This window comes from Corvus brachyrhynchos, unplaced genomic scaffold (assembly GCF_000691975.1).
Source record: "Corvus brachyrhynchos isolate BGI_N302 unplaced genomic scaffold, ASM69197v1 scaffold661, whole genome shotgun sequence".
Classification (NCBI taxonomy): domain Eukaryota; kingdom Metazoa; phylum Chordata; class Aves; order Passeriformes; family Corvidae; genus Corvus; species Corvus brachyrhynchos.
This window is the reverse complement of record NW_008236246.1, coordinates 549332-567890: the sequence shown is the minus strand read 5'-3', so window position 1 is coordinate 567890 and position 18559 is coordinate 549332. Positions and strand designations below refer to the sequence as shown.

General features: G+C 52.4%; 1 protein-coding gene across 1 annotated transcript in view; it reads right to left on the bottom strand.

Moving 5' to 3' along the window:
* PIGU (phosphatidylinositol glycan anchor biosynthesis class U) overlaps positions 1-18026 on the bottom strand; it is a 39320-nt gene extending 21294 nt beyond the window's left edge. Inside the window, exon 1 of the mRNA XM_017746939.1 lies at positions 17801-18026. Within this exon, the coding sequence (XP_017602428.1) occupies positions 17801-18026 (226 nt within the window). The remainder of the gene's footprint in view (positions 1-17800) is intronic.
* Between the last annotated feature and the right edge of the window lie 533 nt (positions 18027-18559).

Here is an 18559-nt window from a genome sequence, read left to right as displayed (position 1 = left end):
CACTACATTTGTTCTGTGTTTAATTGGTGTGCAAAGCCAGCTAAAAAGAAAGGTCAAAGAATAATTCATGACAAATACAGCAGTTCTTTCTGGAGCATGAGTTTGCTCCAGCCTTTCTCCAGGAGGAGATCCTGGGGCTAGCAATGGAGGGAAGTTCCTAAACTAATTGACATATTCAGCCCCCTCAAAGCATCAAATATGTAAGGCAAATACAAGAGGGTTGCGTATCAGTTGCTATCTGATGGCCACTAATTTGGGGGGTTAGAGCTGCCATTAAGGAGTTGCAGTAAACACACACACGCTGTGGTGCTGTGTCACTGTTGTCCCAAGAAAGACACAGATCCAGGATCAGGTTCAAAGGCCAGAAAAGGCTGTATTTAATTATATAAATCAGCTTATATAGCTTTGTTCGAAGGAGTGGCATCACACCACTGGGTGCTTGACCATCCGCCTCCCAGAGGGATTGGCTGAACGGCATAACACCTATTTCCAAAGTATTTTTCCCAGTGTGGAAAACAAAGACACAAACAGTTTTCACCTGTGAGATAGTTTACAAAACCTCAAACCATTTTCCCAGCTGGTTAGAGTGAGAAAGGAGGCTTTCACAGGCGGCTGTAAAAATAGGAAGATTTCTCTGTCACCTCTCTTAGCATCTATGGTGCTGCCTTTTGAACTTCTGAAGCCACTTTCAGCCAAATGAGACAGAGGAGTAGACCTTTAAAGCCCTTGGGGTTCCTACAGGCTTTGTGAAAATCAAGGGGAGTTTCAGGAGGGCCAGGCTGGGGTGAGTTTTGCATAGGCAGTAGTTTGGGATCTGGCAGTGTTGCTGTGCTGCTCCAAGCCAGCCAGCACAGCTGGCTGCTTCCCTAGCAGCAGTGAAAGGGCAGAGAGGGATGACAGCAGAACAGAGAAGAGATCTTGGAGCTGTCAGAGACTCATACTGAGCTGAATGGACACAAACCAGAGAACTCTGAGAAAACTCTGGTTTGCTTGGTTAGTGCCGCAATTTGGGGTTTTTTTTCCAGAGGCATAAACCTGATCTCCTGTGTCCTGGTGCTTACCCCAAACTGATGGTAGCTTTTGCAGCATTGGGGCATTTACTGGCTGTCCTTTCCTCCCGAAATTCCTTGGCTCTGCAAGTGATTTGGTAGGAACATGCACAGAGGGCTTGGTGTGCTGAGGCCTGGGAGCAGTTTAAGGAGCTGAAGTTTGGGGATCTCCTTCCGTGGTGCCACCAGCAGTGCAACAGTGGGGCTGTGGAGTGGTTGTTGGTCCACACAGGGAGCAGCAAATGCAGCTCTCAGGGACCTTCACACTGCCTGCCCTACAGCCTCCAGCTTTTGTTGCCTTACACAGAGGAGCAGAGCTAAAGGAGCCAAACACACAAGTGAGAGCTGCTGCTGCTGGAAGATCTGGGCTCCCTTGATCGCGCTGCCTGCGTGAGGCACCCACGCGGAGCGCTCAGGGGATGGATTCAACCTGGGGATGTTGCATCACAGAACTTTCATAAAACACTGTTTAGGAATGAGCCAATTCAGGGATGATTCATCTTTGTTCCTGCAAACAGATGCTGGTTTGGGCACTTCTTGTGTGCCCTGCTGGAATTATGCAATGGTGACATTTTTCGGGGTAAACAAGCCACTCCTTTTCTAGTCTCATTGTACAAATTAGGTGTTCTGACTCCTGAGGCACCCTCCAGTCCTCCCTGGCAGCTCTTCCAGTCGAATGCAAGTTTTTTTGCATTTGGGAGACCACAGCTTTGTTGTTATTCTGAGATTTTATCAGGGCCCTGTGCAATGACTTTTACATATCTCAGGGATGCTTCCTGTTCCCACCCTATCCCATGTCCCAGAAGGGTAATTTTCACCCACCATTTATTTTGGCCAAGCTGTCATGTTTTATTTCCACAGTCAGCCATTTCAGTGTTACACTATGTTTTCTTCTGCCTTTCCCACCACAGACCTTGCACAGCAGTAGTTGCATTGCAGTCATTAGTGGCCCTCAGTGGCTTTGGTTTTCCCGAGAAATTCACATTTACATACTTTATCTCACTACACTGGGGTCCTTTACGGATAAACATTTGAGTTGCTTTTGCCTCTCATTTTTAAGTTGTCATCTGTTGGAGTTTATTGGCTAGAACCCCTGCCAGCTTTTGGGTTTGTCAGTGAAAAAATACCCATAAATTCATATGCCTTTAATTTTTGTGGGCTACATGACTTCTCATTACCGCTTTTTTTTCGGTATTCATGGCTTAAAGTGCTGTTAAATTGAAAGGTATTGCTGTTTTTAGAAATTGTTGGGAGAAAGGTGCTTGCCTTTTGTTTATTAGCTTGGAAAACAACAGATTTTCCTAGCAGTCTGGAATAGCACTGCTGTAGGTGTCTTCCAGTCTTTCTGCTACTGACTGACAGAAGACAGCATGAGGTTTGTGGTCTTTTATAGAGGTCAGTAGTGGTCTGGATCAAAAATGGAGCCTGAGTGACTGGCTTTTCTTCTTTGGGTTCAGAGACAGGAGAAAATAAACTGCACTTCAGATTTCTCTGAGTGGCTTAATGTGCCAGGAACTTCCTTTCCATGAAAGATAGATCTCTTTGTAAGAAAGCAAGTCAACTTTTCTCAGCCCTCAAAAAGATTGTATTTCTTTTTTGAATATTTTCCAGAGTGAGTTTTAAAATAAGTTTTAAAAAAAATTCCTGAAGAAGAAAGCTCTAATTCCTGCCAGCTAACTTAAGCCAATTAATCATCTAGTGGAAGCCTGTCATCTACACGAGGGAGAGATGGGCTTGTCCAGAGAGCTACAAACTCACCTCAGACAGCTCTCCTGGGTGGGGAAGGGATGAGCTGATGACGTGAGCTGAACACTGAAACTCTGGACACCTGAAGTTAGGCAAGAGGAATCAAAGGGGTCTGATAAACAGCACTGTTCAGCTTTTGGGCTGAACTACTCACCTTGACAGCAGCTTCTTTAGAAATGGGCTGTCCCTTCAGCTGGCATTGCTTTGCCACCGTTCCGCTCGGCTGCACTACCTGGGTGTGTGATCAGCTCCCACAAATAACATCATGATGCACCTGGCACCCTTCTGCTGGTCAAAATTCCTTGCTGGGTTGCACTGATGGTTGTTTGTATCAGATTTGTGAAGGTTTATGGGTTTGATTGTTGGTTTCACCTCTCACCCTGGTGTCTGCCTTGACAGAGTGATCTGCTTTGCACCTTTCTTGGCAATGCAGAGGAAAGAGCAGAGGGTCTTGCAGACCAGTGGTCTTTTTTTAATATGATGAGAAGCACTTCAGGTGAATTGAGTTCATAGGTCCCTGGTTTAACAGGTCAGTATTTAGAAGGGCTTTATTTTTCTAAAGAGTTGCTCAATTGGAGGGTTTGAGAACAATCTTTGATGCCCACTGGCTGAGCAGCCAAGGGCCACGTACAGTCTGTAACCTGTGTTGTGATCTGTTGCATGGACTGCGTTTTTCAGGGCCACGTATCCATGTGCAGACACCCCTCTGCTGTGGCAGCGTGTCCAACTGGGCTGGAGGGAAGGACAAGCAGAAGGGAGGGACAGAGGGAACGTATGGGATGTGTGTGCTGCCAAGCTGACAATACAGATTTCCAAATCAACAGGATTTTCTTCATTTGTGAGGGACTTGGTGAAAGAATTGAAGCCAGCAGGGTATGATGGATGGAAAAGCAATTGTTAAAACTAGATGTGCTTTTTCCTTTGCCTCTTTCACTTGACATGAGGAATGGGAACAGGCAGAGTAGAGAACTCAGAGAACACACTGTGCACCTGGAAGCTTGTCAGCTTTTCCCAGTCAGAGTGTTTACCTCCATCAAGGATCTGCCATGCAATCGGGTGGGAAAGAAGTGAAATGGGATCTATCTGTGCATTACCAAGACTTTGCAAACTAGCCCTTTCCCAGGTTGCTCCCCTCCACCTTCCTCTCTATTTCTGTTTTCTTCTCACATGATCATTTTCAGGTGCACTGCAAGCTGCAGGAGCAGGGTCTTTTCCCTGCCAGACCAGTGCCATGGTATTTTGTTCTTTTCCAACTGCAGTAATGTGGAGCACAAACATCCCCACTGCAGTGGGGAATCACAGGTAGCGTGGTTGCTGCTGGCAGCAAGGTTTGGATGAACTATTTGTAGTTGTTCTGTCTCCTTTCAGCTCTGGGAACAGTCCAGCCAGAAGGAAATCATTAAGCGTTGGGAAAGAGAAGGCAAGTGTCTGAGTTTGGCTATTGCAGGGGCTCACTCACCAGTGAGCTCATGCCAGTGACACTGGAGCTCTGCCTTCCTAGAGCAGTGTTTCCATGGGAATCTGCCTGAGAAGCAGGCACTCCAGCAGCGCCCTGTCCCAGCGCAGGGACAGTGTGTGAGCCCTTGCAGCCTGTGCTGGAGGCAGTGCAGAGCCGCTGCTTCCCTGCTCCCGGACCGCGCGTCTGGAGCAGTGCCACATGCGCTGCTCTGTGCAGAGCCACCCGAGGCTGTGAGCAGTAGGGGTCTGCTCGGGATGCAGTCTGTGTGACTGCTGCTCCAGAGGCTGTGTGATGGTGAAGAGCAGGCATTCACACAGTTACATTTGCACAGAAATTCCAGAAATCAAGGTTTGCTTTTAAACAACCAGTGTAAAAATTCTCACCCCACCAACCTCACCTTTTTGGTCTCCCTCAGCTAGGAAAGGTCTCACCATGCAGGGGCCCATTTTACATAGAACCTCTCAAATCCGTCACTTAGTCTTCCTCCTGAAGCCTGGAGGCAGGGAACAGGCAAATCAGAGCTCCTAAACCAGCACTGCTCCTAAAGCACCACTGAACCTGGTGCTTCAGGAAAAAAGATGCATACTTCTCTAGTGGGGAATTTCAGTGGGCAAAGGTATCACATTACCATGACATTTACACTGTCCAGGCTGGGGAGGAGGGCCAGCAGGGAGAAACCCAGCTGTGTGACAGAAAAGTTAATAAAGGTGGTGTGAAGCTTTTCCACCTCCAGCTGCCCACTGCTTACTGATGTCACTCCAGGTCATACAGATCAGAGCCACACAACCACCTTCACTGACAGTCCCTCAAAGACTGAAGAGGCTCAGGTTCTGCAAATTTGCAGACTGCAGACAAAAGTAAAAGCAACTTAAATGTTGTGATCCAGTCTTGACAAAGCTGTAATTGGAACAAGGCTTTGTTAGTGTCGTTGCCATAATAACCACCTGGAGCTAGACCAACTGGAGCACTTGATACAGAGGGATTAGTGCAAACACAACTGCAAGGACCTTGGATTTCAGAGTGAATCTGGCCAAGGACAGCTCAAACCTATTCTTTCAAGATTTAAGACAGATTCTGGCTAGAATGGTGCATTCAGAGAGGAGCAAGGAGCTGAGCTGCAGCAAGATACACATCGTGTTGTCATTAAAAAGTATATATATTTAAAAAGGTGTGAAAGGAGTGTGATGGCCGTGGATGCAGGTGACTGTGGGAGCCAGCACTGAGGCTGCTGGAAAAGTGAAGGAGAGGGGCAGTGCAATCCCTGCCCCTTTCCAGCACCAGAGTCCCTCACTCCTGGAGCCGGAAGCACTGCAGCAACTGAGCTTGATTAGAAAGTGACGCCTCGAGAGCTCTCTAGGGATCACAAATTTCACTATGAACTGCCACTTCAGCCTTTTTTTAGGTTGCTGCTGCATTTGTTGTATCTAGATAAGCCCTGAAGCCGTTAATGCTTTCCCAGACAATGGGATGGTGTATTTGGGCACGACATTGGTTACATCCTGGTGGCAGATTAACGTGGCTAATGAAACAGTAATCAAGCATGTTGCTATCGATTCCCTTCCCTCCCCTGTTGAGGGCAAATGCTTTGTCTTTGCTCTGCTGAGAACATTCAGCACTTTGATTCCTGCATATCTGTGATTTTAATACATCAAGGAGCCTAATAGCCATTCTGATGTGGCAACAAAACTACAGCCAGATCTGCAGTATTCTGGATGATGGTTTTGCAACTGAATAGCCTTGCACATCTTCTAGATTCAGTAATTTATAATAAACACATGGGTTTTGTTCTGATCAAGTAGAATATTGGCTTTCAAGACTTTTACACCAAAAGGTTGGGTCAGATCCAGTATCCTGAGGACACTGGCTGAGCATTCACAGTCAGCAGCCCCATTTCCTTCCTCCTTTTCAAGTGAAAGAAAACCAGGCAGGTGTGTAACAGCTGGAGCAAGAGAGACTGGAAAGGCAAAGTGGGTTATGAACAGCAGCTCTGTGTATCACGCTCTGTTTCCTTGCTGTGTTTTCCTCTGTGGGAAGCCAGTAGGAACCAGATCTGTGAATCCTGCTTGGGTCTGCCCCTGAGCTCTGCACTGTCCCAGCCGAGGAGGAGCTGCTGGTGACAGTCAGCCAGGGAAAGTGGGGAAGGACAAAGCACATGCTTCCTCGGGCAGGTTTCTTCCAGCTGCCCAGGCACTGCTGGTCACTCAGTGCCTCTGGGAGCAGGAGCTGCTGCTGGGTTCACCCTCCTGGGGACCTCCCACATCCCAGTCCTGGCGCCACTCTCACTCTGTTGTTCTGACACACGTGGCTCGTTCCTTCTGCCTCAGCCTTTGCTGACAGCAGTTTGAGGCCACAGCTCGTATGATGGATGTCCCTCTCCCTGTGTGGTTACACAGGAGTGTCAGTGTGTCTTAAGAACAAGAAGCTGGGTTTTGGCTGGCAGCTGCTGAACTGCACTGTGCCTTTGTATGCTGCAGGGACTGTGAGTGCAGAGTGTTTTCTCTAACGCTTCATTAGATTTCTTTGTCTTCAAGGCAAGTGTGTGTTTTCAGGCAAGAGCCAGATGCAGAGAAGCCCTATGGGCATTTCTGAGCAATGAATCCCCTCCCTGCGCCCCTTCCCTGCTTCCCTTCCCTGCTCATTGTTTTGCCATTTGATGGGGGCAATAGAATGGACACAGACACCAATAGGAAGAATGATCTTGTTTTACTATTAATATTGAGGCAAAACAGAGGTAAAAGGATACATTTGGTAAAACAAGCTTGTTACTCACGTGGCTTTAGCAATGAGTAAAAAGAAGCAAGGGAATGCATCTAATCATTACTATAGGAGAGAGAGAGAGAGAGAATAGTGATTGAGAAAGATACACCACCAATCACCTAAACACTCCACCATCATCCAGATCCACAGTCACTGGGGAGCCCCGTTTGCAGCGAGGACCTGGAGAACCCTTCCTGGCAATTGGGGAAATCCTACACAGTGCATCCACCCATAGCCAAGGCCTCCTGCTCACCCACAAAAGGGCTCCAGCTTTATAGGCCCAAATTGACAAGTCCAAATGACTTGTTTACCTTTTTGTGCAGAAAACACCTGGATCTGACGGCCCACTCCCTGACCAGCTGGGGACAGGGCTTGGCCAGAGCCCAGGCCACGACTGGGAGGGTTTTGCCTAAAATATTCTACTAACAAGTCTCTAGGGGTATCTGTTGGGAGGATACCCTACACAAGGTTATACAAACATCTCTACAACAGCCAGTTTGGCATTAAGAACAACTAACATAAATGTTTTAATCATTTATTTTTAACTGAAGAACCTTGATGGTATTAATAGCATCATGTTCAAGATTCATCTTGTAAGTCGACTCAGGCTGTTCAGGCCTTGGCATATCACTCAGGCACTGTTGCTGGGCTGAACTCCGCCCTGCTTGCACACCCAAGTGTCCAGTGGAGGGGTGAAAAAACAACCTGTGCCCTCCCAGCCAGCTGGGCCTTCAGCTGCAGGAGGGGTTTGTGCAGGGGGGTGTGTATTGGTCCTGTAGGGCACCGGAGCAGCCCTTCCCAGCTGCTGAGCATTCCTGGAGCACCAGGTCTTCCCCCAGACCTGTCCTCTCATGCCTGATCCAGCCCCAGAGCACTGCAGTGGAGGTGCCTGAGGGTTTGTCCTGTCTTTTGCCTTGTTTTCCATTAGGAATGTGGAAAAAAGGCACGTGGTGTTCTACAGTGCTGTACTCTGTGGATGGCACAGAGGTTTCCTGTTGTGTGGGCTCTGGCAGCCGCTGGAGGTGGCTGCAGAGCCATGGGAAATGAGTGCCAGAGCCTGTGGGCACTTGTGAGTCAAATATTTTTGCCCTGTGAAAGCTCGGTGTTGTTTTAAACCATTGAAGTACAAATTTTGATTGTCTGCTTGGAAATAAAGGCATCAGGAATACAGAGCCCGCCTCCTTGTGTGCAGCTTTAGTAACAGTGAACATATTTCTTGGTTTAAAGTAATGGAATTTCAGATTCATCCTGTGACAAGTTTTCTGTCCATGCCTGCTTAGTTCCATAAGGCAACAGTGCTGTCCTTAGAGTGGGAAGCAGCCCTGCCTTGGAAAGCCACTGCTAAGCTGAAACCACTATCTCGATCAATATTTTTCCAGTTAATCCTCAGAAGGGATGGGAGAGAATGGGCTAAATGATAAAAGAAAAGTCAAGTGAGTGGCAGGCTCTTCCCCAAAACATCAATCAAACTTGTGGAAAGTTTGATCCTGGTCCAAACCAATGCAGCAAAGTCAACATCAGCCCCAGGAAGTGCAGACTTGTGACTTTCACCATTTGGTGACCCTGGGTGACATCTAGAAGTACTCCTCCTCCTAATCTTTAAATTCTGTGGGCATTGATTTGTATTACAGAGATACTGGTTAGTTCCTGGGAATTCCCCACAGAAAGCCCATTTAAGGACCAGTTGCTGGAAGGGTTCGCGTTGCCACCTCGGATTTCAGCTGCAGTAGCTGGGATTAAGTCCAGTCTGAGGGGCAAAGAGGGGATGTGCAAGACCAGATGAAAGGAAGATGGAGGCATGGGTTGCCCTGAAGTTGTCTTTCCACATTCTCATGGGTTGAACTGTTGAGGGCTGCCAGACTGTGACAGAGGGGACAAGGGCAAGGGACTGCTCCTCTGTGAGATGGAGCTGGGATAGACACGGGAATCCCACCTGTGGATGGGAAGGGCCCACGTGCCCCTGTGCCTCACCTGCGCTGCACAGGGAGCAAGGGCTGTACTGTCCCCCTGCCCTGGCTCCTCTGGCAGCTCTGCAGGGCAGAGGATACCTCCTGCATGCAGAGAGATGCCTGCAGGGAAGAGACTTCTGTTGCAAAGAGGATTTTGTTATCTTGAGCATGGTGAAGTCCTAGCACAGGCTGCCCAGAGCTGCTGTGGCTGCCCCAGCCCTGGAAGTGTTCAAGGCCAGGTTGGACAGGGCTTGGAGCAGCTTGGTGTGGTACAAGGTGTCCCTGCCCATGGCAGGAGGTGGAATGGGATGGGATTGAAAGTCCAACCCAAACCATGCTGAGAGTTCATGATTTTCTCTGGAATGAACCAGTGGGGAATGCCCTTATTAGTCAAATCTTACAACTGAAGTTAACCCAAATGTCCTGCTAATGGCATTTAGTGGGCACTATGGGGTCTGAGCGAGCATTTTGTACCGTTTTTGTGACATTACAAGTATAGTAATTTTTAGCACTAATGGAGATTGCACTGACAGAGGCAAGAGGAAGGATCTGTTTTCTTTTCCAAAAGCAAAACAAAAGTAGGGAGAGTAGAAGGTGCTTGCTTTAAGTCAAATGTGAATGAATCTTCAGATCCTGAGCCCAGCTCCAGTCCTAATCCCCTGGTTCCCTCTGCTTGGGACCTGGTAATTAAAATCAAGGATCATTTTCCAGGAGAGATGAGTAGAGGACGGTCATAGAAAAGGAAAGGCCACCAAGTCAAGCAGGGTGACTGAGTCATGCCTGTTACTGGAAAATGAGGGTCCTGAGGCCTGGCAACAGCTCTTGGTGCACCCAGCATGGAGGAACCCACAGCTTGCAGTGGTCTGGCCTGGAGAAAGAGGAAAAATGTGTGGACTGCAGGGACAGCAAATGTTCTCCCTGCACGGTACTATCCCCTCCTCAGCCCCAGGGTTCTGGCCACAGCAGCTCCGCACAGCACAACTTTCCCCCACAGCGTGAAGGGGAGGACATGTCCAGAGCACAGGGTGTCTTGAACCCTGCACGAAAGCACCAGGGTGCTCAGGGTGTCCAACACAGAGTCGTGGAATCATTAAGGTTGGAAAAGACCTCTTAAGATTATCCAGTTGAGCTGTTAACCCAGGTCCACCACTAAGCTGTGTCCCCAAGTGCCACATCTACATGTTTTTTTTAACACTTCCAGGGATGGTGACTCCACCACTGCCCTGGGAAGCCTGGTCTAATTCCTGACCATCCTTTCCATGAAGAAATTTTTCCTAATATCCAACCTAAACATCTTACTCTGCCATTGGCTGGAGCACTACATGGACACATGAGCCCCATAGCTCTTTGAAAGTCCCCTGGCATGGCCATCCTGCTGTGAACCTGCACAAAAGCACTGCTGCTCACCCCGCAGCCAGCCCCACTCTCTGCCCTGTTTCTGTCCCCCTGGGGATGAGGAGCAAGGGAGGCTCTCCAAAACCACATTCCCCCATAAATGGTCCTTCACTCGAGACTTCTCCCTTGTCCCCTCTGCCTCTTCCCACCTGGAGGACAGGCTGCTTCCAGATTGAAAATATGCTGCATTTCTTAATTAGAAAACTTTGCAGCTCAGGGTCTGGCTGGTCCCTCCCTCCACCCACACCACCCTGACCTGTCAGAGCCCTGGTGGGTGGCTGATCCTGGGGGTATTGGGACCATGGTCTGTGTGGTGCTCCTGGGCTGCGAGGAGCTCCCTTCCCTCTGCTGTGGGGTGCACAAGCCAGGCTTCCCCAGCCGGGCTTCCCCAGCTGACAGCAAAACCTCCAAGGTAGCAAACATCTGTCTCATGTAACAAACCCCCCAGGACCCCGTGGGCAGGGACAGAGCCACGTGTTTTCTTCCCTGGCAGCAAATGTAGCTCAGGACATTCCTGCCTCACCCCAAGGCCTCATCCAGATGCTCCCAGGCTTTTAAGGTTATTAAAAAAATCTCTGCCCTCCTCAAGCCCTGGTGCAAGGTGCTGGCCATGAGCAAACCAGCTGGGAGTGTCCAGCTCAGCACAGCCTGGACTGCTGGCTGAGCTGGGCAGGAGGTGCTGGCACCACTGTGTCTGTGCCAGGTTGCCTGGGACAGAGGTGTGTCATCAGAGCAGAGGACTCCCAGCTCTGTCTCCTGGTGCTGGGCGAGCTCTGAGGGCTGGCTCCTGTCAGAGCTGAGGATGACCCTGCCTGGACACAGGTCTCCCCAACCCTGAGTGCTCCTGGAGGTCTCCTCCTGGCACCAGTTTGGTGGGGATGAGCCTCCTGGCACAGGTGGGGGTGTCAGGAGAAAAAGAACGGGGAGAGGCATTCTCAGTGAGAGGGCAGAAGTTCAGTCAAGGTGTGACAGTGGGAAGGAGGTGCCGGGCAGTGCTTTGGGCAGTGGGGCTGGAGGGGAGCCCGTGGCTGGAGCAGGGGGCTGTGGTGCTCAGACCTGCCAGTGACTCAGCCGGTGACCTCAGGTCCTTCCTCCCTCCCGTGCCTGAACCTGGGGCCATTTGTGGTCATGCCCAAAGCCTCCATGAGGCATGACCTGCCTGGCTGTGACTGACACTGCTCCGGATGCTCAGCATGGCTGCTGGGTGCTCAGCCCTCAGACCGGCTCTGCCAGAGGAGTCACTCCCCACCTGTTTTGTCCCGTGGGACCGGGCTCTTTGAAGTCCCCACCCCGCCTGTCCTATGGTGCATGACTCGGCTGTCAGCTGCCCCAGGGACCCTTCCCTTGTGCTTGTCACACGTTGCCTGAGCTGCCAACCACATCCCCATGCTCTCCCCATCCCGTGGCCAGGAGTGTTGGGGGTCTCTGAGCTATGAGCTCTGGGAAAGCAATGGGATGTTTATAGCCAACATCTGGAAAACCATGTCCTCCCAGGTGCCACCACAGCAGAGCATCCCTGCAGCCAGAGCTCCTGTGCTGCAGCCCTTCCCTGGCCAAACCCTCTCCCTGTGTCCTGCCTCGGGAAGGACGAGAGCACTGGGGTTCACCCTGTGCTGTTGGGGTGCACCCTGGCTCTCTGGGATGGACCCTGTCCCATTGGGGTGCACCCACTGCCTGCCTCTACCCATGATGGCCATTCCTTTTCTCACAAGGAGGGACTCTGGGGCACAGGGAGGGGAATGGAGCCCCACAGCCCTCCTCAGGGGGAAGGTAGCTCCAGACTGTTGTAGGTGCCACCCCAGCACCTCTGCTACCGCAGTGCCATGCTCCAGAGACCATCCACACCTGCCACGGTAACCACGGTGGTCTGCAGGGCCCACGGGAGGGGGAGCGCAAGGTGGGCACTGCCCCCTCCATCCCGGCACCCGGACCCACCCGCCTGCTCCGACAGCGGGTCAGGGCTGTGCTGGCGGGTTGCAGGAGGCAGGACAGACAGACAGACAGACCCTGGGGGTGCCCTGCTCTGCCTCTCACCCACCGCACCTGTGGCTTTGCTGCTTTCCCCGGGCAGCCACGGGGGGTTCGATGGCCACTACACGGACTCACGTCCAGGCGATCTGGCTGCGGAAGGACCGGTCCAGGCTGCCCAGGCTGTTTGGAGGAAGCTCTGAGGAGGTGCTGTCCTTCTCCCAAACCTGCCTCTCCTGCTCTTTGCCACCCTGACTCTACTCGCCCGGCCAGATTGCTCAGGCCAGCCTTCCCCAGCTTTTGTCCCCAGGGTGTTTTTGCCACTGCCCGCCCCGGCTCCGCTGCCTGCACGGCACTGGGAAGGTCTGCTGGACACGGTCCTCACTGCCACATGAACCCAGCACAGCCCCAGCCGTGCCGGTGCCACCCACTGGTCCTGCTGGGGGTGGGCATGGAGGGAACCCTGGGCCGGGCGCTGACCTGGTCACTCTCCTCCTGGTCACTGCTGCCTGACCCCAGGGCAGCAGGGCGGGGGATGCACTGCCCTCCGTGGGATGGTCAAATTGATTCACCTTTGTATTTCTTCAGATTTCTGTCAGATAGAGCTGGCGATGGAAACACCACCTTTAGGTTCCTGGTTATAGGGTGGCGCAGGAGCAGCTGGAGTCCTGCTGCCCTCAGAAGGATCTTCCTAAAGAGAAGCACGTCTGTGAGCGTTCCTCTATAATGGCCACCCCTTGAACCAGCCCCACTGATGCCAGCTCCAGCGGGGGGGGACAACATTCTGGCTCCATCCCATTTGCAGGGTTTGGGATGCTGAATTAGGCACATCTAAAAGACTTTTTGGTAACCAAAAGAATGGTTTCTATCCTCTCTGTTGCTTTTCCACATCTCCCCCACCTCCCAACCTCTCTCTCCAGCTGTACTTTCACACCAGCTCAGTAAATCCCCCCTTGCACAACACCCTGTGTACCGGGGCAGGAGAGCAGGGACGGTGCTGGTGCCACCCAGCTGCAATCACAGCTGTCTCTTGCATCACCTTGACAGCGGCCTCCGGGTGCAGAAGAGCAGGAAGTAAAAAGGGGTATTTTAATGACCCAAGTTATACACACACACCCCCCAATTATCCAACTGGGGCAAAATGGGGTTCACAGGAGAAGCAGTTCTGCAGGAGCCTTTCATCCAGGTGTGTGACGGTTCCCAGGTGAGAGGTTTGTAGCCAGAAAAGCAGCAGTGCTCCTGGACATACTCCTTCTGCTGCTGCTCTGCTCTCATTGCTTTAATTTGGACAAGACCAGGAAAGAGGTTTATTGAAAAAAAATTCACAGGAATTTTATTTCCTGGGAGTAATGCCTGCCCGGGAAGGCATGCAGCAGAGCTGGCAACAGTGCTGCAGGGACGTGGGGTTTTTAATGCAGAGACAGGAGCTGGGTGAAGTATATGGGGTGATTTTGCCCATTGGATCCATGCTTTGATTCCCCTCATTTTGGGCCAGGCCATAACAACCTCCCTGGTGTCCTTGCTCAGGGAAGTTTCCCTGAGGTCAAACCCTACTCCACAGGCACAATCCCACGCTACTGCTGGAGCTGCTGCCCAGGTGGTGGTGCAGGAGAGGAGTGGTGTGTGGGGAGTTATTCCCAGTGCTGCCTGGCTTCATCCCAGCTGGCTCTGACCACCAGCCATGCACATGCTTTGCTGGATGAGGGTCATGGTGCCCTCATCCAGGCGGAGTCCAGCCCTGTAACTTTGAGAAGTGGATGGCGCACAGAGGAGGCTCTGCCCCTGTCCCTCTGCCTACCCAGGTCATGGGTGGGTGGGCACAGCGACCCACACCTGCTGGAGCACTCTCAGCTCTGAGTGCCACAAAGTGCTGTTTGTCCTCCATCTCCAATGCCCCTCCCACAGGTGACCCTGCTCCTGGGAGGAGAAGGGAGAGGCCTCGCAGGAGCCTTGAGCCCCCAGGGTTACCAACAGCAGCACTTCCCCTTCCCGTTCCTCCTCCATGTTACGGGTTCTCCTCATCCACCAGCGAGCACCCTGCCCTGCACACCCATGGGCAATTCCTGTGCTGGCCTCACCTACCAGCCCCTTCCTGGTCTCAACTCTAATGATGGGGTGTCACAGTCCCATGAAGGACAGGTGAGGACAGGAACACCTGGCGCTGTTTGTCAGAGCTTATCTGCACCCTGCCATGACACTGTTTTTATGAAAGAAGCTATTCAGAAAGTCTGGGGCATCAGGGGAGATCTGGGCACAGGTCCTGGAGGCTGTTTGTGTTTCTGGTGTTGCAAAACCAGCTCCCTCGGTGGCTGAAACTGGGTGGCTGCAGCTGGAGGTCAGGAAGGGCTGATGCGAGCTGGGAGCAGAAATGCTGGGGAAGCACCTTGGCTCCTGAGGGCAGTGCCCTGCAGAGCAGCAGCAATTTCCGTGCTCCTTGCTGAGCTGCCTGCATCAGACCTGCCTGGAAAAGTGTGCATTTACCTAAAAATCCACAAATAAAGTGCATCTGGGAGCACTGGGGGAGGAAGGCAGCCTTGTGCTCCAGGTGTGGCTTTGTTCCCAAAAGAGAGCCCACTGCTGAAGGTGAGGCTGTTCCTTGAATCTGCTGCCAGCACCAGCAGAGGAGGATGCCAGGCTGCCAGGGCTCACTCGGGCTGCAGGCAACGAGCCATGAGAACTTCAAAGGATCTTGGACCTTTTTCAAGGAAACTTTCCAATCTCATTTCAAAAATATAGCAAGACTTGGCCCTATAAGACACATTTTATGTGCTATTTTCCACCTTTGTCAGTCCTTGCAGTCAGTTTTTTTAATCCCAGGAGCTGGTGACCAAAAGCCACCAAACCCTAGAAACATGCAGAGCTGATAGATCCATTTTGGTGCTCACCCAGAGCTCTGGAGATCTCCTGGGAGAGAAGTCCTCCAGTGCCTGGGGATCGCATGGGCAAAATTCCCTTCCTTCCCTCCTGCTGCCCTCTCCTCCCCCAGACCATGCTTGTCCTTGGAACATGTGTGTCAGGATGGTACGGTCACTCCCACACCTTGATGGGCAGGAGATGGAGAGGAGGTGGATCTATCAGGTCAAGGGGTCTGGCAGGCTGCAGGCAGAAAAATTCTCCCCTGGACCTGGTTTTAGTGCCCCAGCCTGGGCAAGGAGAGACTCACTGGGGACATCCCCTCTGCATGGTGCCAGGGGCAGCAATGTTGCATGGGCTGATGGATGCCGGTGGACTCAGGGCTGCCTGGACCCCCCTTCCTGAAAGCTTCTGCAGCAGGTTGCCATTCCACTTTGGGCAGGGCAGAAGGAAGGGCCAGGCTTTCACAGGGCTGTGAAGCGCCAGAAAACTGGAAGTTTTCCCACTGTGCTGTAAATGGAGCTGAATGACCTGACTCGGATGAAGGGAGCCCTTGCCTGCGCCTTCCCCTCTGCTTTAAACCAACAGCAAAGTCAGTTGTGAAGTTCTGAGTGATTTGAGAGGTTTGGTGGCTGTGGGATTCTGGTTGGTGGCTGTGGGATTCACTCCCAGCAGGATCACCTGTGCCTGTGCCCTCCAAAAGCCAGTGCAGACCTGCAGTGGAGGTTCCATGTGTCTGGGGTTGTACAGAGCTGGGCTGCTGCCTCCTCCTCATCCTGGGAGCACCCCCGGGGATGGGAATCCTGGGCACTCACTTTGGGTGCCCTGAGAGCCGAGGCAGAGCGAGGTGGGGCTGTAACCGACCGAGGTATGACATGAAGCTGCTCTGAGCGTGTCAGCTGGGACTGCAGGCCTTTAAAATCCTGTCTGTCTGCAAGTGACACTGAGCCCTGTGCTGGGCTGGCCCCGCTGCAGCTGGGGCTGAAACACTTTTGTCTATATTTAGTGCATTTTTCAGATAACCCTCGTTCTATTTTTGGGCTATGTGCTGACTTAGGGCCCCTTCTTGCTCTTGTGCTCAACTGTATCACAGGTCAAAGCCTCTCCATTTTTGGGATCCTCAGGTACTCAAATATTTGGAAGGGGGTTAAGGAGAAGTCAGGCAAATAAGCTTTTTGGCTTCTTCCTTAATATTCCAAAAAAGGCGAGAAAATTGTTTTTTAAGGCATTTTGGTGGAGCAGCTAATCCTGGAAACCATGAAAGGTCTTTGCTAGCTCTCCTTCAGAGAGAAGAAGGAGACTTTCAGAGAAGCAGAAGCCTGGGCTTCATGTAGGAGATAATGGGAGAAGGTGCAGGGGCATCTTCTGCCTGGAGTGGTTTGGTGGTTCTTGAGGGTTTCATCTCCACGTGCAACATGGAGAGAGCAGAGGGATCCAAGGGCAATTTCTGTGAAGGGTCCTTATAAGGCAGCAGTGGCTGGGCTCGGTGACAGCCACCCTCCTGGTGGGAGAGCTTGGCTGGCAGGGCCAGGGTGCCTGCCAAGACCCGATGGAAATGCCTGAGAGCAGGAACCTTCAAAGCAGCCTGTGTTTTGCTCTTTTTAAGGTCAGCTCCTTGGAAAGAGCCATGCTTGGGCAGGCCACTATCCAAGGAGCAAAGTGACAGGCACACGTGTCCCCAGCATCCCTGTGCCAGGGGACAGGTCTTGCTGCTGTGATGGAACAGAGCCAGGATGGTGACACAGGGCCAGGGGCGCTTCACCCGCCTAGGGAGGTCCTGGGCAGTGGAGCCACGATGCCCTGGAGTGGAGCTGGGCACAGCCAGTGCAGTGCTCCTCTGGACCAGTGCCACCACCAAGCTTGATCCAGGCAGGGTGAGCGCTGCAGAGCTGCATCTGGCTGTGGCTGCCACCACACTCACACTCGGCCTGCACCCAGGACCCAGATGACGTAACCCAGAGGCACGGGGTTACCAGGGATTGTGTGTATTTTAATACTTCTCTGTGTATCAAAGGTCTTGGGATGGTGCCCGAAGAGCAAAGGAAAAACTTTCCCCCTGTCCTCTCCTCAAATTTGGAGTCCCATCTCCAATGTAACTGTGATCCTAATTCCTCTCCTGGCTCCAGGGGAGAGTGACATGGTCCTTCAGCAAGGTGCCAAGGTATACACAGCGGGACTCTGCCTCTCATAGTATCTGGGGGAGGATGTTTGAAATGCCACAGAGTCCTTGAGGGCTCTCAGTCCTGTCACCGAGCTCTGCAGTGTTTACCTCCACCCCAGCCTGGCGTGGTGAGACCGGATACACCCAGCTGAGGTCAGCTTAGGGCTCATGGAAGGACAGAGCTGCTGTCTCCCATCTGCCTTGGGGGTGACCTCGGCCCCAGTCTGCAGTTCCCGACCAGCACCGGCAGAGCCTGGCTCACCTAGCACCCCGCCACGGCAGGACCCCTCTCCCTGCCTCTGTGCTGGGCTGCTGGAGGATGCCCTGCCAGCACAAGCAGGTGCTTGGCAGCACCCAGAGCAAACACGACCATTGACGCTGCCCATCCATGACTGCCAGCACATGGAGGTGGCTCGTGCTCAGGTTTTTAGGAGCCGGCTGCACACGAGGCACGGCTCTGTACAGAGGGGCTCGCTCCTGGGCATGCCCAAGGCAGCACAGCTGCAAGGTGGTCTGCTTTTGTGCCTGTGGGAGAGGGGCAGCAGGAGGAGGACCAGAGCCAGGATGAGACCAGGACTCTGCTGGCCTGATTCATCTGAGACCTGCAGGCACTGAAGTCCGATGTCCATCAGCTCATCTCCTGTCAGGCACCAGATGTGCAGTGGTGGGCTGGGAATTTTCTCCACCATGGCCCTAATGTGGCTGTGCACTGCAGTGCTGCCTCCCCAGGCCTGTGCATGTGGCTGTGGCTCAGCCTGAGGGAATAACTACAAACCCCAAACATCTCCAGGGGGGCAGAAAATGGAGCCTGGCCATTTGCAGCCAAGTTGCAGCCCCTCTCTCCAGATCCCCACCCCATGCCTGGCTGGCTGTAGCCACGGTCCCACATCTTACACTGTTCTGGTGTGGCAGCTGCGCTCCTTCTCCAGCCAGGGCCATGACATATCCAGCCGTGCCACTGGTATTGCCCCCAAGCAGAGTTGCTGGCCTGACTGGAAATAGCGCCAGGCTAATTTTACTCTGGATGGTGGTGTATTTTTCAGGTCATTGGGGTGGGTGGTGGGCAGGGCTTGGAGGGGTGTCCTGGGGACATGCTGCGTGCAGGGATGGGCACACACCGGCTCTGCACAGACACTGGGACTTGGGGGAGGCACCCTGGGTGCAGTCACAGGGGATCTGTTCCCTTCGTCTCAGCACAAAACCAGACTGCGGATTAAGAGGA